At 42.1% G+C, this 21,731-nt stretch overlaps 2 protein-coding genes across 5 annotated transcripts; one reads left to right on the top strand and one right to left on the bottom strand.

Annotated features, from left to right (window-relative positions):
* The first annotated feature begins 1,564 nt into the window (after window positions 1-1,564).
* LOC110499185 (TOM1-like protein 2) lies at window positions 1,565-21,404 on the top strand. 4 transcript variants are annotated; one of them, XM_021576142.3, is made up of 14 exons: window positions 1,565-1,674; window positions 2,344-2,428; window positions 3,059-3,287; window positions 4,905-5,039; window positions 5,138-5,335; window positions 5,463-5,579; window positions 5,892-6,025; window positions 6,197-6,245; window positions 8,156-8,327; window positions 8,533-8,656; window positions 8,832-8,910; window positions 17,536-17,595; window positions 18,047-18,083; window positions 18,167-21,404. In XM_021576142.3, the coding sequence occupies exons 1-14, from the start codon at window positions 1,623-1,625 to the stop codon at window positions 18,307-18,309; spliced, it is 1,614 nt and encodes a 537-aa protein (XP_021431817.2). In that variant the 5' UTR covers window positions 1,565-1,622; the 3' UTR covers window positions 18,310-21,404. The 4 variants fall into 4 exon arrangements, with proteins under 4 accessions (XP_021431817.2, XP_021431818.2, XP_021431820.1 ...); XM_021576143.3 differs by lacking the exon at window positions 17,536-17,595; XM_021576145.3 differs by lacking the exons at window positions 17,536-17,595; window positions 18,047-18,083; window positions 18,167-21,404 and adding an exon at window positions 9,463-9,775.
* LOC149974347 (E3 SUMO-protein ligase ZBED1-like) lies at window positions 10,608-14,828 on the bottom strand. Its single transcript, XM_090212140.1, has 2 exons — window positions 12,671-14,828; window positions 10,608-12,518 (listed from the first exon to the last, which is right to left on the bottom strand). The coding sequence occupies exons 1-2, from the start codon at window positions 12,803-12,805 to the stop codon at window positions 10,854-10,856; spliced, it is 1,800 nt and encodes a 599-aa protein (XP_090068266.1). The 5' UTR covers window positions 12,806-14,828; the 3' UTR covers window positions 10,608-10,853.
* Window positions 21,405-21,731: the final 327 nt, after the last annotated feature.

Here is a 21,731-nt window from a genome sequence, read left to right as displayed (position 1 = left end):
AGAAGGTTGCAACATCAAATCCCTGAGCTGACAAGGTAAACATCTGTTGTTCTGCCCCTGAACAAGGCAGTTAACCCACTGTTCCTAGGCTGTCATTGAAAATAAGACTTTGTTCTTAACTTACTTGCCTAGTTAAGTAAAGGTAAAATATACATAAATATATCTACAACACAAAAAAATCAAGTTTGTATGTGTATCTCCTCGCTGTTCCATAAGATTAATTTCGATTGGTTATTTAAATCTGATTTTACTGCTTGCATGAGTTAATTGATGTGGAACATAGTTCTGTGGCTCCATGTAGTACTGTGCACCTCCCATAGTCTGTTCTGGACTTGGGGATTGTGAAGAGACCTCTGGAATGACTTGTGGAGTATGCATGGGTGTCCGAGCTGTGTACTTGTAGTTTTAAACAGACAGCTCGGTGCATTCAACATGTCAATACTTCTCACAAATACAAGTAGTGATGAAACCAATCTCTCCTCTACTTTGAGAATGACATGCATATTATTAATGTTAGCTCTGTGTACATTTAAGGGCCAGCTGTTCTGCCCTATTATGGGCCAATTGTAGTTTTCCTGAGTCCCTCTGTGGCATCTGACCACATGACTGGACAGTAGTCCAGGTGTGACAAAACTAGGGCCTGTCGGACCTGCCTTTTTGATAATGTTAAGAAGGCAGAGTAGTGCTTTATTATAGACAGACATCTCCCCAGCTTAGCTACTATTGTGTCAATAAGTTTGTACAATGAGAGTTTAAAATCCAGGGTTACTCCAAGCAGTTTAGTCTCCTCAAAAAGAAAGATGTGTAATTTAATTTCAGTAAAGAGGAACAGGCTTCTCTGACACTCATTCCCTATAAAGTACAACTTGGCAGCAGCCAAGTATGATGATGGCCATCTCTTCTACAGTTTGTGTTTTGAATCAGTTTCTCAGTCATCAGTGACTTTTGGGAACATTGCATGTTTCTATGGAAACAGTGAGTGTTGTTCCTTCAGGGGAGGAATGTTAATTCCTTGTCCCCCCTGTCTCAGCCCAGATGTCTCTTTCACTCCCACTGTATTATGCTTAGTAGCTTGTAGCAAAGCTGACTTCGTTTTTCTGTTGCTTCAGTAAAAATGTAATTTATCAATGGGTCAAACTGACTAAAACATGTTTATTGTTACATACACAGCTGTTACACATATCACCAGCTTTTTTGTCAAACCACTTGAATCAAACCCTAAATGCATTAGAATAAAGATGTTCAGAAACACTGTTCTGTTATTTTTAAAGCAAACATTTTGAAATCCTAATGTAAAATCGCTTGTGGACATGATAACATACTTTGGATTGTGTGCACAGATTGTAAAATCTAATGTTTACATAACCATATTGGAAATAAGTCACAAAAATCTTTTCACCATAAACATATTTTTATCTAGGTTTTCTTCATGTAGTCCTGTTAGATTCATGAACGCAGTGATGGTTGTCATTATTTACAATGGTCTGCAATGTAATGATCGACGTTTATGTTGCCCAATCAGATTGACGTACTGGATGTCTCTGCCAATGCAATTGCTTGATGGGCGAGGCTTACTATCTTTCCATGAAGTGAATCGTACACATTGTTTGTTGTCGATCAAGATGGAGTTCCTTTTGGGAAATCCATACAGTACTCCGGTGGGACATTGTATTGGTAAGTAAAACAATTATTTTTTTTTTTTTTTAACAAACTCTGATTGAAAGGAATTTGTAGATAATCGTGTTTCACATTTTTGAATCGTCATGACATTTGATTCTTACTCAGCTAAGTTCATTGGCTATCGACCCATACGCGAAGCTAACCAGTTGACTAGCATTCATTTTGGTTATTTCCAAGCTGGTTAGCTTCAGATAATTGGCAAAAAAATATGTTAACTAGTTATATATTCATCAATGTAAGCATAAGCAATAGTTCGTGGTAATCCTGCTAGGTAGTGGTTGGGCATATTCCGTTTGTTGCACTTTATTCATTTACACTCGCTACTTAAGTTAAGCTAGCTAACGTTAACTAACGTTACTGTCTGTATCTGGTCGCGATAACTGTTTGTGGCTGACTAGCTATTCGAATGAACCATATGACACGTATTTGACAGCTGGACTACTGCTAAATTAGCTAGCTAGCTCTCGATAACCCAAGGCACATGACTGGGTAACTAACTTAAGTTACTTAGCTAGCTAAATTAGTATAGCGTTGCTGTAACTGAGCTAATTAGCTAGCTAACAAGTTAGCATATGTGATCATTGCAATCATGAAAAGGATATTGTTTTCAAATGACAATTTTCTACTGCTCTGACGAGGCGGAATTGAATGTTCTGTCTTTAGAGAGAGCCACTGATGGCTCCCTTCAGAATGAGGACTGGGCCCTCAATATGGAAATATGTGACATAATCAATGAAACCGAGGATGGGTGAGTAGAAAAGCGCATTCTAACTAGGCTAATGAATTATGTGAATTATAAAACACACGTTAGACCTATTCTGGAGCTTTGTGACATGGACTTGATAATTTGTCCCTAGTGACTTAACTACATCTGAATATGGCCACACTTTCTCTGTGAAGGTCTCTTGCTCTGTTTGCCTTGCCTCTTATCAGAAACAATAATGGATTTGGTCCAAGTGCTGGCCTACTATCTAGTGCTTGGATAGCTATCTGATCCATTAAACTTGATGTAAAAGTGTTGAAGTCCATTTTCTGTTTGATAAGTGGGTGGTAAATGAGGGAAGGTGGATTTACCCCTACTCCCAGTTTCTCATAATATGACATCAGTTTCTTAAAGCCCTCTGTATCAGGAAGGCCACACCTACCACTGTTAATGATGTGTCTGCATTATAGTGTAGCCTAGACCATTTTTAGTAAAGCATTGCCTGTTACATAAATCCTTTAAATTATTCATAACATTATTTCAGTCAAAATGGCGAAATGATGCTTGGTGGTGCAGTTACTACGCTGTAGTAGATGGTATGTTGTAGTTATCATGTGTCAGTCTTCTCCCAATCTCACCCTGTTCTCTGCTCTTTGCTGTGTGTTGATTCTGCAGGCCCAAGGATGCCATCAGGGCAATGAAGAAGAGGCTGAACGGGAACAAGAACTACAGGGAGGTGATGCTGGCACTCACCGTCCTGGAGACATGTGTGAAGAACTGCGGGCATCGTTTTCATGCCCTCGTCACCAGCAGAGACTTCATAGATGGCGTGCTTGTAAAAATCATCTCGCCTAAAAACAACCCTCCCACTATCGTACAAGACAAAGTGCTCGCCTTGATCCAGGTAAGGGATCACATACTTATGGGTGAGAGAGTTTATGCATGACATGTTTTTATTAATTTGTGACAACTTTGGTGATAAAGCTAATAGAAGAAGCTTTCATTGATAAACCACATTTTTAAAGTATTCTGACAGTTGTGTTAAGAGAGAATGATAGTTTGTCCTTGAGCAAATAGATGGAAGTGCTTTCAGAGTATATTGTACTGCTCTGTATGAGCTAGTTGAGGAGAGAAAGGTGTTGGTTGCCTGTGGCTGCAGCCCTGGGGGATCCAGTGTTCTTCAGGCAGGGCCTCGGGTGTTGTGCTACCTGCAGCCAGGTGTTCTCTGGTTACCATGGGGATCTTAGGTAACCCTGGCCGATTGCCTCCGGTGGCCTCTAGTTTCCCACTAAGATGGCGGCTGTTGATGGAACTTTAATGGTTTTCACCAGACCACATGCAAGTGTTATTACAAACGTGGCACTGTTTTCTCACAAGGATGAATGTGTAATGATACACCCAAGATACTCACATGCTTTCTTGCTCAGCCAGCAAGAGCTTTTGTGGTAGTGTAAATGTCATTTGTGACACCCTGGACCTAAATACTTTGACCAGTTTATTCACTACACGTATGAATAGGGCTAAATTAAAATGTTTCTTCTAGAAAAATGAAAAACATATGCATAATCATGGTATCAATTGAAAAGTAATAGTTAGGAGATTCTGGAAAAATTATTAGACCAAAGGTGAGGACAACAGTTCACCTGACACAAGACTGAATCTAAACTGTTGATTTTTATTTTCATTTTACATTACTGTACTTTTCGCATCATTTGTTGACATCAAAATCTGAAAATACTCTGGATACAGATGCACGTATGACTCAAAGAAAACTTGTGCACTTTAGGAAATAGAGCAAGCGCACTTGTAGTTTTGTTTGGAACACAACTCTGCATCCCCGCCATCACACAATTGTTTATGCAATCCAAAAAAACAGTCCATTGTAAATCTGGGTCAGGTGGGCAGCATTTGAAAGCTTGTTCTATTGCTAACATGACGACTAGTTAAGTTATACAAAACAATATTACGGTGTTAGGCTTTCACAATGCAATTCAGGAAACAGATAATTATTTTACTGCGCATTGAAATGAGTCATGAGTGCATTGAGGTGCGTGCACCGCAGCAAATTGTCTTCACAATAGACAGACTAGTTCTGTTCAGAACAACCCAGGGTGACGCCATGTCTTGTAACTACATCAAACATAGTGATCATAAACGTTGACACTATGACATGAGTTTTATAATATGGAAATGTGGAGTGCACATTTGGACTCATGGGTGTTTTGCTTGCTTTTATGACATCAAAGCCGTATTTAGTATAATCCTCAATGTCTCTTTCAAAATACATAGTCTTCTTTAATTTACAGCCTTTCCCTGTGAAGCGCAGCGCCAGAGCGCTGACATCATGCATAGCATTTTACTGTGCAGCCACTGTGTTCCAATTAAGGTGTTTATCGGTGTCCAAATCTGCCATTTTCAACCCGTATATGGGTACGAGTGTAAAGGGCTACCTGAATAAAGCACTGACAGACATGACACGGTTAAGGTAACGTTTGTCTTTCTCATTCAACCCGTCTCCCAGGCGTGGGCTGACGCGTTCAGGAGTAGTCCAGACCTGACGGGTGTGGTCCATATCTATGAGGAGCTGAAGAGGAAAGGCATTGAGTTCCCCATGTCTGACCTGGAGACCCTGTCTCCAATCCACACTCCTCAACGAGTAGGACTGTCACATCCATTTGCATGCATTTCCTTAATCTATATCGAGTATGAGAATCCATCTGCTATTTTGTTGTAATTTTTTTTTCTAATTTAAAGCTGTCGGCTGGCTCTGAGGTGAACCAAGCCACACTGAAGGCCACCGCCCCTCCTCCAGCCCAGCCTATCCTCCACCAGCAGCCTCCTCCCCATGCTGTCTCCGCCCCACCCTTTGCAGCATCTGTCCCTCCTACCTATTCCGCCCCTCAGGTCCCCAACCTCGGTGCCTCTGGGTCTATCAACCCCTCACCTGACCAGGTACTGAGTCAGTGAATAGCCATTACAGTTGTGAAAAGGCTTTTAAAATATTCTGGATAGCTTGCATTCTAAGGTTCAAGGAGATGGATCTGAGAGGAGTTGGCATGTTATTCCCTCTGCTGTACAGATTTGCCGGCTGCGCAGTGAGCTGGACATTGTGCGTGGCAACACCAAGGTGATGTCAGAGATGCTGACAGAGATGGTTCCTGGACAGGAGGACCCCTCGGACCACGAGCTCCTGCAGGTTAGACTCCAACCCCCTTTCTGACTGTATGACGTCAGCTTCGACCCTGGTATTGTTAGTTCATTTATAGGGTCTGGTTTCTTGACAAACAGAAAACAGATGATTGACCGAAAAGGGTATTCGCACAGGCCACTAGAGAGTGCGCTTTCAATGTTTGTACTGGTAGTTTCCTTTTTCTGCAGTTGGTACACCATGAAAGCACTAACGCCATCAGATCCTTTCAGATCTCTGACAACCCTGGGTCCAGCCCTTTATACAGTTAATGTCAGACTGGGTAACGCTGCTGTGTGTAAACCTGTGTGCTGTTTGTAGGAGCTGAACCGGACATGCCGGGCCATGCAGCAGAGGATAGTGGAGCTCATCTCCTGCGTGTCTAACGAGGAGGTCACAGAGGAACTACTGCACGTCAACGACGACCTCAACAACATCTTCCTACGCTACGACAGGTAGGCTAGCTCACACACACACACACACACTAACATCTCTCATCACGGAGCGATGGCTAACATTTGTCTCAAATAACACCTTTCTCCTATGAGAGGCATGGATGACTTCATGTAACGCAGTCGTTATGAACAAGCGTGGACCAGTTATTTTTATGTTCATTTTTCTCTCAGGTACGAGAGGTTCCGGTCAGGCAGAGCATCTCAGGGTATCAACAATGGGGTGAGTTAGCAGTGACGGCCATAGGCAGTAACCCCCCCCCCCCCCCCCACAAACACAAACTAGGACATCACTTCCTTATTTGTACATGGTTGGCGCATGCAAATGCATAATGTTATTCCTATTTGATACTTTGCATCATATTATTCCTATCTCTGCTTGATATTTTGTCTTCCATATCTTACAAATGTTTTGTCATTCTGTAACGTCGTTGAGTCTGACTAAAAGACTGACTGTTCTGTCTAGAGATGTAGGCTAAGGCATGTTAGATCATCTGTCGCTGTCCGTACCGTTAATATCATGCCCACACTGACCGTGGCGTGTTGCCCAGGCATGTTAATGGTATTTTTTTCTTTATGGATAGTTAACACGGGCAAGTATGAAAGTCACCCCAATAATTAGTATGTCACATGTATTTGGACACCAAGTGACACTGTTAAAACATCAATGATATTGACCCTGCTCCCATCTGCTCCATATGGCATGTTTTAACTGCACAACCCCCTCAGTAACTGACCCAGAGACGGTCTAAAACTAGGAGTATAATGAAGTTGCCGCTACACGTTGATCTAAGATCAGTTTTGATTTTTCCTCCCTGTATGGTTAAAGTTGGGATTCAGGGAGGGTAAACTGATCGTAGATCTGTGCCTAAGGGGCAACATCTACCGAATGTCTGAAGATATCCCCTACCCCACAACCACCCATCTTTCTCAAGGTTCTCTTACACAGGCAAAATGAATGAAAAATCATAGAGGCACACAACAGCTCATTCTTCACCACAATCAAATCTTATTGCATTTCTCTTACTAACTGTTTCTGGCTGAGTACCTACCCCCTTAACCAAAACTCCCACAAACTACAACTGTTCCTCATTCATGGGCATATTCATGCTTTTCTCCAGCTAACCTAGGATTTTCCCTGACCTCTCACATTCGTATGTGCTTTATTTGCCTGAACCTTTCTGTTCTAGCTAATCATTTTGTTGGTCAAATTGATGAACAAAACTAATGCCAGGTGTCGGGCCCTTTTTGTGTAGTCCCCCTCCCCTTCGCGACTAGTTAATTGCTTTGTTTATTGTAGTGACTAATGGGAAATGTAATTGGCAGTCGGTTTGGAGTGGGCTCCTAAAAGTGGTCTTTCATTCTCTTCAACGTGTCCCAGCACACCAAAACAGTCATGAAGAGGGCACGACAACCTATTCCCCCTCGAGACTGAAAAGATTTGACATGGGTCCTCAGATCCTGCACCATTGAGAGCATGGTGGTTGCATCACTGCCTGGTATGGCAACTGCTCGGCCCCCAACCACAAGGCACTACAGAGGGTAGTGTGAACGGCCCAGTACATCACTGGGGTCAAGCTTCCTGCCATCCAGGACCTCTATACCAGGCGGTGTCAGAGGAAGGCCCTAAAAATGTTCAGACTCCAACCACCCTAGTCAGACTGTTTTCTCTGCTACCGCATGGAGCGCCAAGTATAGGTCCAAGAGGCTTCTAAACATATTCTACCCCAAGCCATAAGACTCCTGAACATCTAGTCAAATGGCTACCCAGACTATTTTCAGCCTCCACCGTTACTCTGTTGTCATCTATGCATAGTCACTTTAATAACTCTACCTACATGTACATACTACCTCCAATAACCGGTGCCCCTGCACATTGAATCTGTATCAGTACCCCCCTGTATATAGTCTCACTGTTGTTATTTTACTGTTGCTCTTTAATTACTTTTGTTAGTTTTATCTCTTATTCTTATCTGTATTTTTTTTAAACTGCATTTTTGGTTAGGGGCTCGTAAGTAAGCATTTCACTAAGGTCTACACCTGTTTTTATTTGGCACGTAATTAATAAAATGTGATTTTGATTTGACTCTCTCACGTGCACTCACACTCATTCTCATACCCCTTTGTTTGCAGGTCCTCAGTGAGGCTACAGAGGACAACCTGATAGACCTGGGCCCTGGCTCTCCTGCTGTCGTCAGCAACATGGTCACCACCACTCCCCCGTCCAGCCTGCCCCCTTTCTACACCACCCCCGCTGCACGGCCTTCATCACCTGCCTCCCTGGCCTCTCGGCTAGCCGGCCTTGGTATGTTCCCTGGACACTGTTACTGTACATACGCCCCATCCAAGTCTATTTAGTAAAAGACAAATCTACTGTAAGAGTGCTGATTCATTGGTTCTCTTTGAACAGTTTACCAGGTCCTTCAGCAATATAACATGTTCTTAACACATGCAATTGACATTTTATTATGTCTGAACAATATAACTGATGTCCCTTTGTTGTGACTCAGATGTGGGTGACAGTGTGAGCAGCACTTTGAGCTCTCTGCCCAGCTGTAAACCTCAGGACGACTTTGACATGTTCGCCCAGACCAGGACCGGAGCTCTGCCTCTGACCACCGAAACACTCGTGACGTAAGAACGCATCGCACTTGGTATCCCGTTCAGAGACTAGCCCTTACCTCCTAGGCTTGTAATGGATCGAGCATACACAATTCTCTATTCTACATGACTGATATGTTCTACACAATACATTTCTATCTGAATGTTGTGTTTGTCTGGTCATTAAACACTAACTCTCTCCTGGCAGAGCTCCTCTAGAGGACCTTAATGCTGTATGTGGGATTGGGCTGCCTCTTCTGGAAGTCAGGCGGCAGCCCGCAGGAGGGGTGAGTACTCTGGCTGGCCAACCTTTGAGAAGTGCACTACTTAAAAATAATAATATTTAACTAGGCAAGTCAGTTTAGAACAAATTATTATTTACAATGACGTCCTAGGAACAGTGAGCTAACTGCCTTGTTCAGGAGCTGAATGACATATTTGTACCGTGTCAGCTTGGGGGTTCGATGTAGCAACCTTTCGGTTACTGGCCCAATGCTCTAACCACTAGGTTACCTGCCGTCCCTAACATCACTAAGGATGACGTTTAACTTTTACATTCAATGTGCTGTTACACTGTCAAAAGCTCTCCCCGACGTAAAAAAAAGAATAAATAATCTTAGTCGGCCGTCCAATCGATTGGTGGAACTATTTAAATATGCATTTTTCCCATACATACACACCCTATGTGTTTTAAGAAAATGAACTATATGCACTGAGCTTCTCTGACGCTTTTAAGCGCACTGTTGAAATAATTAAGACACAAATTACGAAAGAGGGAGTCAGATATCAAGAACCTGTTCCCGACCCAATTCAACGGCGCACTGAAGATTATCTTTCAGAACCGTGGAGAGCAACCGCTAGCCAACGCTGGAGAGAAAGCTCACTGAAGATTCAGTTCAGCACCTTGGAGGGCCACTGCATCGGCCGCACCCCACAACAGCACTCCTAATCAGCCAGTTCCACACACCTGTGGCAGAGGAGTGGGGAACTGTGCTACAGACAATTTTGCCATGTCAGGAAAAGGCTGCCGGATGAGAGAATGCTGTTTGATGTTGATTTGATTATTGTTCCATTCCCCTTTCCTTAGAACTTTAGAAGGGGACATGCCTCCCTAATGTTAGAAGCAAGTCAAATAAACATTTTAATAACTCAGTCGGGGGCTCAACTTACTTTTGAGAGTTGTAGTAGTAGAATACACAAAGTGCAATTTTGAAATGTGGTTGGGCATCAGTAGTTTTTCCTCTTTGTCAGTCACTCAATTAGCCCATATGAGCTACATTTATAATGATTTTTTTATTGGTAAAATTGTCTAGCCAGCTACCTAAACTTACTACTAATCATGGTTGAATTACCAAGGTGGCTAGGGCCCCCAGAAGGCTAGGGCCGGCTCTGACTCCAGGTGTGGGTATGGATGTCTACACAAACCAGAGAGCTACTTCAGCCTCTCATGTTGAGTCCAGATTTTTGTACTAGGAAATTCCTCACAGTAGCAGAGGGAGTACAAAATGGTTGTTTAATTGACTATATAAAGTGTGTATATTATGTCACACTGGTGTGCAGTACAGTATGAATGGCCATGGCCCTGAAACAGATTGGACTGTACCATACATAGTAGATGCAACTCTGCAAGGCCCATCTAAAGCCTTGTAAATTTGCCCATGTCTATTTCTCAAGACACTAGAAATTAGCATTTAATTTTTTGTCTCTCTGGACCTCTGTTTAAACACCACAGGGCCGTATTGTTTTTACCACAACCAGATAACAACTTTCTAGTGTCTTTATCATGGTACTTAACAATCTGAATTATACCTACAGTAGCCTAGCTTAAATAAAGCTAAGTTTATCACGGACTCTCTCAAATGATTTTGCAAAATGGAAATATCCAATTAAGAACATAACAAATGGAACTATTTTAAATTGTGCTTAATTAAAATAATGAAAAGCAGCAGTTACAGCCAGTAGGCCTAGTATTCAATCAACAGAGTTAAACAGTAAATGTTTAATTATGAATTAAATACATGAATAACAAAATAAAGAGCAAGGTGTAGCCCCAAATGGTATCAAAATCAGCTTAAACTCTAATGCTGAACATATAAAATGGCTTGCATAGGCTACAAAAATAAGCATGGGCTATTCCAAACATTTAGCATAATAGTTTGATCTTCTCCATCTGTCAACTGTATCGGACTAGCCTACTTACTCACATAGACCTGGGCTGCCGTTTAATAGCCTACTTCCCCAATCTTTTCAAGTTATGCGACAGGAACACCAGCTTGTCAACATTTTCGGGCAGAAGGCAGCTCCTCGTTTTATTGAATATAAACCCTGCCTTGGAAAATATCCGCTCTGATGGAGTAGAGGTCGCCGGAATCGAGAGGAGGTATTTCGCTGCTCTGGCCAGCCTCGGATACCTGTCCTCATTTTTCCCCCACCAAGCTAGTGGTCCAGCGTCGACTTTCGTTCTATCTTGGAGATAATACTTAACTTCTTTTTTGCTATCCCCCGGAAACTCTTTCTCTCCCTCATCTCCACACATTAGCATATCAATCTCCCGCTCCTTATCTGTTTTTTTTCTTTTTGGTGCGGGTACCTCTTCATCCGTGGGTGTAGAGCTGTCTCTGTCTCCCTCAGCGCTCAACCGGTCGGCCAGCTGGGACACGTTGATGTAGGCTACGTCCCGTTTTGCATCGTCAAGGAACGAAAGCAGCTTGAAGCGGGGGTCTACGACTGCTGCTTGGACGTATATACTACTCTCAAATAGTCGGTCTTTGAGCTGCCATCTGTTGTCAGATTCCTCCACCAGCCTTGTTTTAAGACTCTTAGTGGTGGGGCTGTCGTCCTCCACTGGTGCCAAGTGGCGGCGTTTGAGGTTGGCCAGCATGGGTATGGTTGCAGATAAGGATGCATTTTCCTCCTCGGACTGCAGCTCAGTCAGGGTGACAATGGGCTTCAGCACATTTGAAATGTCCTCTGCCATGTTCCATTGCGCTGGGGTGAGATCAAGGTTGCGTTCATTTTCCCCAGTGTAGTTGGGGTCGGAGAGCACTGCTGTTACAGGCAATCTCTGTTCTATCAGACGCGCTAACATGGTCTGAGAAGAATTCCACCGCATGGAAACGTCTTGGATCAGGACATGTTCAACCACCTTTTGTTCTTTTTGTTTCTCCTTTAGTCCCTTTCTGGCTTTTGTTCGCTTCTTAAAATGAGCCACAAGGAGTCTGGCTGCAACCACAGTGCGACAGATGGGGTCTTGATTGAGAGTGGCGTTGATGCACAGCTGTAAGGTGTGTCCAGCACATCTGATTCCTTTAACGCCTGCCCATTTCTCCTCCCGCCCCAGTATATCTGCACACAAAATCATATTTGCGGCGTTGTCGTGTACCACAGCGACCCTTTTACATCCTGGGATTTCGTATTTGTCGGCCACTTCTCCAAGTCTCTGCGCAATGGTGGCGGCGGTGTGATTCTCCTCCATTTGCTTTGTCTCCAGCACAAGACACTGCAGTCCCCAGGCCTCCGTAATGAAATGGGCAGTTACGGTCATGTATGACTCCATCCTCAGTGAGGTCCACATGTCGGTTGTAAAACTTACTGCCTGGCTGTTTTTGATAGACTCCAAAACCTTCTCTTTTGTGGTCTCATATTTCGCTGTCAGAGCATGCATAACAGTCTCTCTCTTGGGAACAGTGTAACCAGGCTCCAAGATTTTCATCATATCCTTAAATCCCACGCCCTCTATCAGGTTAACGGGCCTCATGTCCAAGGCAATGAAGTCCACGATACCATCCGTTATCTCTCTCTTTCTTTGTTCTGAGATTGGGGAATTCTGGTCCAAGGTGGTTTGGGTTAAACCTGAGCTAGCAGTGGAGGCGCTCGTGCTGTACTGGGGATGCGCCTATAAATACACGAAGTTTAAAATTTAAGTAGGCCTACATTTGAATTAATGATGTATACCATTGTTATTACATTATTTGGAGATGTTCACATGCATATAAACCCTGTCACTGTTTTAGCATGCAACTAGAAAAACAAAGTATGCTAACTTACTGTTTTCAAGTGATATGTCATATTCGTTGTCGAACTATGGTAAGCAAACCGCTGTTTGCAGAGTTTGCATTCCACTTTTTTGGCGTCATCCATTACTACAATGAAATGCTGCCATACTACAGACCTTTTCGACATGTCTTAATTTGGCCTAATAAGAGTATGAAGAAGCTACGGTATGTACTGGTAGGGTATACACCGCTTCCAAATTCGCCAGAGACAAAGTTCCGCCCCCATTCATTTTCAACGGGAGCGCAGCACAGGGAATTGTGGGAAGGCGAGGGGCGCGATAAAGTTCAGTTCTACTTTATGCAAATTACACGCGGCCACCGCTGCTGTTAACCAATCAGGTGAGGGGCAGATGTTTGCTTGAAAATCGTCCTTTTATGGAACAGTTCCACCTGTCATTTAGTTCCTGACAAGCAGATGGAGGAACGTAAATCATTGCTGTGTCGGGTTTTCCAATTCTATATGATTTTGCTTTGCTAGAATATAGAGACAAAATCTGAAGGTCAATGGCATGGAGGATTGCAGAGATTTTTGCTGTTGATGCTGGGTGAAGAGATTTGCACATCAATGTTTGCTTGTGCTGCTAGCTAGCTATGAACATCAAGCAACCTAGACATCAAAACTATTATCAAAGTCAACAAATTGTGAGATTTCCCACCAAAGGATAGAAATCACCAGTAACACAAATTATAACAGTGTATAATTTACAAAGCTTGCATTTCCCATGTAATATCCTACTAATTGGGTTATGGTATCTTAACATTATGATTCCCATTATCTTATGGCTCTTTCATTGTCTAATGACATTGATAATTATAGCTTACTTCCTGTAAAATAAATAGGCCTACCTTTCACATGAATGGGTAATTTGGGTAAAGGAAATTGTAGCTTTGCAAATCTCTTGATTTGAACACCTGTTGTATTCGGTGCATGTGGCAAATTTGATTTGATCAACATCATCTGCAATCCTCCATGCCATTCTTCATATTCAGATTTTTGTCTCTGTGTTCTAAAATCATTCTCGGCAAGTAAACGAGGTAGAATTACAAATCCCCTCACGCAACATTTTTATTTTTCTACATTTTTAATTAGCCTAAAAATAGTCAGATTTGTAAAAAATGTACTGTACCTAGAATGCAAGGGTTGTACTTACACTAGACAATTTCGTCATAAAAATCATCATGTAGGAAATTATGATCATGCATGCTTAGCCTCATGCATTATCGATCTCATCAATATGGAAACTGAGTTTAGCTGTTCTCTGCTTCAGATGTACAATGACAATGGGCATATTGATTGCACATATCCGTTAGGCCAGTTATGTCATCATACTGTAGGCCTATGGCTGCATTGATGAGGCATGACATTATGATAAGCTGCACAATGGGTTCACATGGCTGATATCCTGAGACGGTGACAATCAAATAAAACCCATTTGGAGAGCTCACAACTGGACACAAAGGTCATGTTCATTTGAGGAAGCAACACAAATTAGAGAATTGTTTTTGCAGAATTGTGATCTGTGATGAATGAACATTAACACTAGTTCATCTTGAATAATAGTTTAAGTTAACAATTAAAACAAGATGAAACACTTCACTTCAATGAATCAAAATGTACAATCTAACGGGTTTGTACATTTTAGACATCTTAGTAAGTAGGCTATTATGAAAGCATAATTACTTGGTGAACAAAAAAAGTCCATATGCGAGGGGGGCCAACCTTGCTCCACTCCCTGATCTACTGGGTGAGTAGACTTCTATTCCAGCCCAGCAATAATACACATGATTATCAACTCCTGTAGGTTTGATAAGTTAAATCAGGTGTGTTAGTGCTGGGCTGGAACAGAAGCCTGCGTACCTCTAGGAGAAGGATTGGTCTGCTGAAGCTGTGGTATGTTTTGTATTGTATACAACATTTTGCTTACATAAATACACATAATGGCATACAAGGATGTGCAAGCAGTCTCTTGGGATTCATTGTAGATATGTGATAAGAGTAGTGGCCTGAGGGAACACCCTTAATGTGTTGTGAAACGTGTTAAGTGTAATATTTTATTGTATATAACTGCTTTAATGTTGCTGGACCCCGGGAAGAGCAGCTGCGACCTTAGCAGCAGCTAATGGAAATCTTTAATAAATACATCTGCAGACATGTCTTCACAGCTCTCAAAGAAACAGGTTTCATGTTATTACAATTAAGGCCTGGCTATTATCTCTCTTGCTTCATAGTTTTCCTCTCTAGGGACTAAAACTAGAGAATATTTACATAATGTCATCCTACAACCTGCCCTATATAACTAGTACACCTACTCCCTTTTCTGACAAGATGGAGCAGAAAATAAATCCACCCTTCCATTGCTGTTATCTACAAATGTATTTGGAACATGAGTTTTTAATTTAGAATGAAAAATAGAACTACATCAAGATAACAAGCTACACTGAACAAACATATAAACAACATGAAACAATGTAAAAGATTTTACAGAGTTATATGAACCATAAGGAAATTGGTCATTTTAAACAAGTCATGGATTTCACATGACTGGGAATAGGAAGATGCATCTGGTCATAAAAAAAAGGTAGGGACATGGATCAGAAAACCAGTCAGTATCTGGTGTGACCATTTGCCTTATGCAGTGTGACACGTTTCCTTCGCATAGAGTTGAAGGCTGTTGACTGTGGCCTGTGGAATGTTGTCCCACTCCTCTTCAATGGCTGTGCGAAGTTTCTGGATATTGGCGGGAACTGGAACACACTGTTGATCCAGAGCATCCCAAACCTGTCTGAGTATGCAGGCCATGGAAGAACTGGGACATTTTCAGCTTCCAGGAATTGTGTACAGATCCTTACGAAATTGTGCTATTCATTATCGTGCTGAAACGTGATGGCAGTGGATGAATGGCACGATAATGGGCCTCAGGATCTCGTCACAGTATCTCAAATGTATTTATAAAGCCCTTCTTACATCAGCTGATGTCACAAAGTGCTGTACAGAAACCTAGCCTAAAACCCCAAACAGGAAGCAATGCAGGTATAAAAGCACGGTGACTAGGAAAAACTCCCTAGAAAGGCCAGAACCTAGGACGGAACCTAGAGGAACCAGGCTATGAGGGGTGGCCAGTCTTCTGGCTGTGCCAGGTGGAGATTATAACAGAACGTGGCCAAGATGTTCAAATGTTGATAGATGACCAGCAGGGTCAAAAAATAATAATCACAGTGGTTGTCGAGGGTGCAGCAGGTCAGCACCTCAGGAGTAAATGTCAGTTGGCTTTTCATAGCTGATCATTCAGAGTATCTCAACTGCTCCTGCTAGAGAGCGAGAGAAGTCACAGTGGATAAGACAGGAGAAATACTCCAGATATAACGGACTGACCCCCCCCCCCCGACACAAACTATTGCTGCATAAATACTGGAGGCTGAGACAGGAGGGGTCGGGAGGCACTGTGGCCCCGTCTGACGATACCCACTTAATATTCGAATTGCTATCAATTTCAAATGTAATTTTGTTTGTTGTTCGTAGCTTATGCCTGCAAATACCATAACCCCACCGTCACCATGGGGCAGTGTTCACAACGTTGACATCAGCAAACTGCTCGGCCACACGACGCCATACACGCTATCTGCCCAGTACAGTTGAAAACAGGATTCATCTGTGAAGAGCACACTTCTCCAGCATGCCAGTGGCCATCGAAGATGAGCATTTGCCCACTGAAGTCGGTTACGTCTCCAAACTGCAGTCGGATCAAGACCCTGGTGAGGAAGGCTAGCATACAGACAAGCTTCTCTTAAAGGTTTCTGACAGTTTGTGCAGAAATCCTTTGGGTTTACAAGCCCACAGTTTCATCAGCTGTCTGGGTCGCTGGTCTCAGATGATCCCGCAGGTGAAGAAGCCGGATGTGGAGGTCCTGGACTGGCGTGGTTTCACGTGGTCTGCATTTGTGAGGCCGGTTGGATGCACTGCCAAATTCTCTAAAATGACGTTGGAGGTGGCTTATGTTAAACATGAACATTACATTCTCTTGCAACAGCTCTGGTGGACATTCCTGCAGTCAGCATGCCGATTGCACGCTCCCTCAACTTGAGCTATATCTGGGGCATTGTGTTGTGACAAAACTGCACATTTTAGAGTGGCCTTTTATTGTCCCCAGCACAAGGTGCACCTGTCTAATGAGTATGCTGTATAATCAGCCTTAGTGATGGATTGTGCCATCCCCGCGGCCTGCACAATGGATTAGTCCACTCACTGAGACAGGCGTGAATCACAGGTTTCTCGTGTGCCCCCCAAATGTTTTTTTTATCAATTTGCGATCGATCAACAACTAAATCTCTTTTGGCCAACAGCCTATCGACCAAACAATCGACCAGTCGACTAAATGGGGTCAGCCCTATGGGCAATACATTATTTTCCACAATGCTTGGCCGTGGTGTGTGTGTGCGCGCTGTTGGCCTCCTATAACCAATCTTCCAAAGCTTACACTAACTCAGACTAGTCTCATCTAGTGCATGTCCATCCCACACCCACATAGTTTCATACAGCCTTCAAGATGTTCATATTCACCGTCACTGCATGGCATTGCAAAGCCTTCACATGGCTCTCTGTTTCATGTGTGCCATTGGTACTTCTTCATGTCATTGATCAATGGCAGAGGTCTTTGTCTCATTTTATCAAATGCAGTGGTTTGTTAGCATTTTTGTTCGTTTTTTGAGTTTCTAGTATTTTGGTTTTGCATCATATTTCAATTATATTTAAGTTGATTTTCTTTTTGTGTTTTCTCTACCATTTGTTTCATTTTCTTTTGGATTTTTGTATATTTTTTATTTATTTTTGCACCGTTTGTCCATGATGTTGCCCTGTAGATTCCCGTTGGCCAATCCTCTGTCATGGATGACATAGAGGAGTGGCTGTGTACCGACTTGGTGAGACCATCATGATTTTATTCTGCCTTTTCTTTTCTCTTCTCCTTTTTATTCCTGTTGCATCCCTCAACTTTTGGACTGCTTGTTCTTCAGAAATCTAATTGTAACACATTCCACTTTCTTTGTCCTTCAACACATTTCCTCATCCTTGACCAATCACGTGTCTGATCCATTGTAGCTTCCTGTGTAGACTTCAATACTACCGGTGTGTCTTGGCTTGAACAAATTAGTTCAGTATTGAAGGGTTTCTGTCCTCTTTGGTGCATGGTTGTTTTTTCTAAATTAATTTGATGTAAGAATGTGGTAATACTTTGTATTTATTGAACTTCTTCTCTAACGTAAATGGATTTGTGGTGAGGGTGGTTGTGTAAGTTCGGATTGTCCTTAAAATAGTTTCCACACTTTGGTCAGTGAGGGACAAATGTGTAACTTTGTTTCACTTCCTCAACAGCAAGGAGATGAGGGAGAAGAGGGGGTGACCAGTGAAGGTAGGAAACATGATTCACCTCTGGCTAGCATGTGTAATATGCTTACCTCTTCTCCTCTGATCCCTCTCTTCCTCCACTTCTAGAGTTTGACAAGTTTCTGGAGGAGCGGGCGAAGGCAGCAGAAACGGTGCCCAGCCTCCCTTCGCCCCCTAGTGGTGACCCTGGTGCAACTACAGGCACACTCAAGAAGAAGGCTGAAAGACCAGATGACACCCTGTTCGCTTAGTACAGTGGTTTTCAAACCTCTCCTCGGGGACTCCCAGACGTTTCACAATTTAGTTTTAGCCCTGAACTAGCTGAGTTGATTCACCTATTCAAGGGCTTGATAGTTAGTTGACAAGTTGAATCAGGTGTGTTAGCTCTTGAATAGTTCAAATTCATGGAACGACTGTGGGTCCCAGAGGAGAGGTTTGAAAACCCCTCGCTTAGTAGACCTTTTAACCTTAACTTCTGACCTGGCCAGCGACCTCAGTCCCCAGACTTTTATCTGTGACAAGCACACACACTTTCTCATCCTCCCCCTCTGGTTCTCTCTACCTTCAAAACTAACCCTCTACTACCCAGCAACGCATTGATTTACTACACTACAAAGGGAACCCCCGATTTTGATATCCCCCCTCTTTCAGAAAGAGACCAGCTTCATTCGGGAGAAGACCGCCACGTTATTCCATAATCAACATTCCTTATCTAACAGTTGATGGTTTGGAACAGTCTCCAGCCTCTGAAGAACTGTGGAGTATCAACAACAACGGCCGTCTTTATAAACCAGCAGCTCACCCTGTCCCGGGGCTGGTCTTCTTCTGAAGGGTAATATGAGACATACCCAACCTACAGGACTACCCATATTCTGCTCCGTTATGGCAGCAAGAAGCCATCCCTATCCTGTCGTCCCCTAATCTACTGCATGCATTATCAGATCCATCCACCCTTCAATCCCTTGAAGGGTCGTCAAAGGGAATTCAATGAAAACTAGGTACAATTATTGTTAACCTTTTTTATTGTAGGTCAGATGGGGGAAGGTAGCATTAAAATATGATGAGATATATTAATGGGGAATATGCTGGATCATTGTATGTTTTGACTATGCGTTTCATTCCTAGTCGATATTTTCTGGTTGTCTTATTTCATCAATTTAACTTCATGGTTTTGAGTGTGGCTTTGTTGTATAACTGTAACATAATGACATGTAGAATCGCTGTGTGTATATTCAATCAAGCAGAATAAGGTAAAGAAATGGTGGATGACGGGAGATCTGTTATGAGGGCATTGGAGCCTGTTACAGTAGGTCTACCTGGATATAACATTTCACAGCCATTACCCAAAAAGGGTATCAATAGAAAAGGGAAGTGGATATGTGATTTGTCCACTACAGAATTACACTACAGGGCATTTTGCTTTCAAGGGATGAAGTATTTCTAGGGATTGATGCTATCATCTTCTCTACGCCTTTAGAGATTGATCTATTTTACCAGCTTAGAATTCTAGAAGATTATCTGGAATGTTATTTTGGAGATTTATATACGATTTCTGATTTATTTTCAGATGATGTTTTTTTTAAGTGAGACAACTAAATAATTAACGTCACTTAAGAAAATGCACTGTTATGTTAAATGAGGTGTTATGTTTATCTTAACAAATAAGTAGTACCATTTACCTGACAATGATTTTCTGTGTATCCATATGCTGAAGGACCAGTACAGGTACAGTGCTGATGGGAAAGCATCATCTAGATGTCGTCATGTGGCCTAAGCATGATTGCATCACATCCATAGTGAACGCACTACCGTATCATACTGTAAGATTCAGTCAGGCGTAACACTGTATCAGTCAGTCTGAGAAGGATAACCGTTTCTTGTTAAAGCCCTGTTTTAGTAGTCTTCACTACAACCTGAACAGACTGAACATTGTATGTCTGGTATTGAACAATAAACTTAATTTATGGACCAACGTTTTACAAAGTGGATGCGATAAAATGAACCTATAGAAGGGATGGTAATGAATATCATGAAGGAAATATAGGAACGGGGATCTGTTTGGTCTCTGGTTGGAGCGTCAAAGGTTGTTTATTTTATTGTTTAATCACCTGGACTCTTATGTACCATTTCCTGTTCTTGTCTCTCGTTGGCTTGCTAGCTGTTCTGGCATGTCACTCCGATGCTAGCCAGTTAGCTCTGGGCTAATCCGCTGATCAAAACGGTGACGGTGCTGAAAAGAGGGATAGGCTGTGCGAGAGACTCGCCATTTAGAAAAAGTGACATTCATGTTTTCAGAAACGGTAACACTACTTACTAGTATGAGCAAGAACATTGAGTATTGCAAACCGAGATCTTTATTCTCTTTCTTGATGATGATAATACACGTGCTGTTTCATACAATCACAATGAATTTAAAACAATGTAACACTTGATAGTCACTCACGACCTTATTCTACCCTTATTTTATTGTTCAAATATCTAGTTGAGCGGGTTGGTATATTTAACATATCTGTAATCAATGGAAAATGTTGCAAAAATATTGACAAGTGTAGGAATAATTTATTTAGGATTTTCTTCTGATCTCTGTTTTTGAAATTGTTTTATTGTACAAAAGTAGAATGACATTAACTTTACGGGAGAGATTAGGGGTTTTCATGTTAATTGTGTGTTAAACATGTTTTATGGAGTTTGATAATTTCTTATGCTGATTCAATGGTAAAGATCATGTAAATGTTTCCAGATGAATTTCACTCTACAGTAACTTTTAATGTCACTATTTATGACAAGTGTCCACTCTGTGATTGGTTTGTTTGTTTGTAACTGTAAGCAAAGAACCCTATTGAGTTACATTTTTTCCATGGTTTGATGAACAAGCAGTACATTGCTAAACGAAAGACTCTTTGATAGAAATGTTGACATTGCACATTATTAAAAGGTTTTCCCATCTCTCTGAATGGAATACTTTAAGTGTGTGTGTACAACTGTTGCCCTACGCTGAGACAGTAGCCCTGTACATTTGATGTATTGGAGGAGTAAAAATATATTGCTGTGTGTGCAATCCAATATGCATAGTATAAAATGTATAGCTTGATATTGGTCTGGCTTGCTCAGTGGAACTATGGGTCTATACATGATCTTGTATAATTAAGGCAAATATAAATATTAGCTTGCCAGGTGGTCACCTCAAAGCCTGCTCTTAGAAAGAATATGTGTGTATGGTAAAACACAAAGGGACGTTTGTGTGCTGGCTGCTGCTGTTTCCTGACTTTATCTAGCTCTATATTGTTTGACTCATGCATGTGTTGAACTCCAATAAAAAACTATAGTAGTATGTGATATGTGCCAACTTTATTTCGTAGTTGTTTTTTTTTCATACTATAGTTTTATGTTGATTCAAGTCTGTCACCTCGTCTGACACATTTGTGTGCAGTTTTGGCGGTGCATGATTTAAATCCTAGTACATTACTGTGCAGTTCTGTGGAGAAGAAGGAATCCTTGCCATGGCTTGTGCCTCACAGACAGTACACTAGTGTAAGTTGGCCTATAGTAACCCCTGACCATTCATCTTACTGTGGAACCACTGTATCCCCTCCAATCCTCACCCCTTGGCCATTTTTCTTTCTCAGCCCCATTCCTTCCTTGTGGGGGCAGGCCCTAACTGACAGTCGTCTAT

The sequence above is a fragment of the Oncorhynchus mykiss genome, chromosome 20 (assembly GCF_057628025.1).
Source record: "Oncorhynchus mykiss isolate SJ-2025 chromosome 20, ASM5762802v1, whole genome shotgun sequence".
NCBI lineage: Eukaryota > Metazoa > Chordata > Actinopteri > Salmoniformes > Salmonidae > Oncorhynchus > Oncorhynchus mykiss.
Note: the sequence above shows the minus strand (reverse complement) of the source record. Positions and strands in the feature narration are given on the sequence as shown.

What these genes read in the sequence shown, in the direction of transcription:
- LOC149974347 (XM_090212140.1), bottom strand. Translation starts at nt 12,805, where the DNA reads ATGTCGAAAAGGTCTGTAGTATGGCAGCATTTCATTGTAGTAATGGAT. An exon ending in TGACATATCACTTGAAAACA is followed by an intron (nt 12,519 to 12,670) that starts GTAAGTTAGCAT and finishes GTGTATTTATAG; the next exon opens with GCGCATCCCCAGTACAGCAC.
- LOC110499185 (XM_021576142.3), top strand. Translation starts at nt 1,623, where the DNA reads ATGGAGTTCCTTTTGGGAAATCCATACAGTACTCCGGTGGGACATTGT. An exon ending in CTCAGGGTATCAACAATGGG is followed by an intron (nt 6,246 to 8,155) that starts GTGAGTTAGCAG and finishes CTTTGTTTGCAG; the next exon opens with GTCCTCAGTGAGGCTACAGA. An exon ending in AGTGGCTGTGTACCGACTTG is followed by an intron (nt 17,596 to 18,046) that starts GTGAGACCATCA and finishes CTTCCTCAACAG; the next exon opens with CAAGGAGATGAGGGAGAAGA.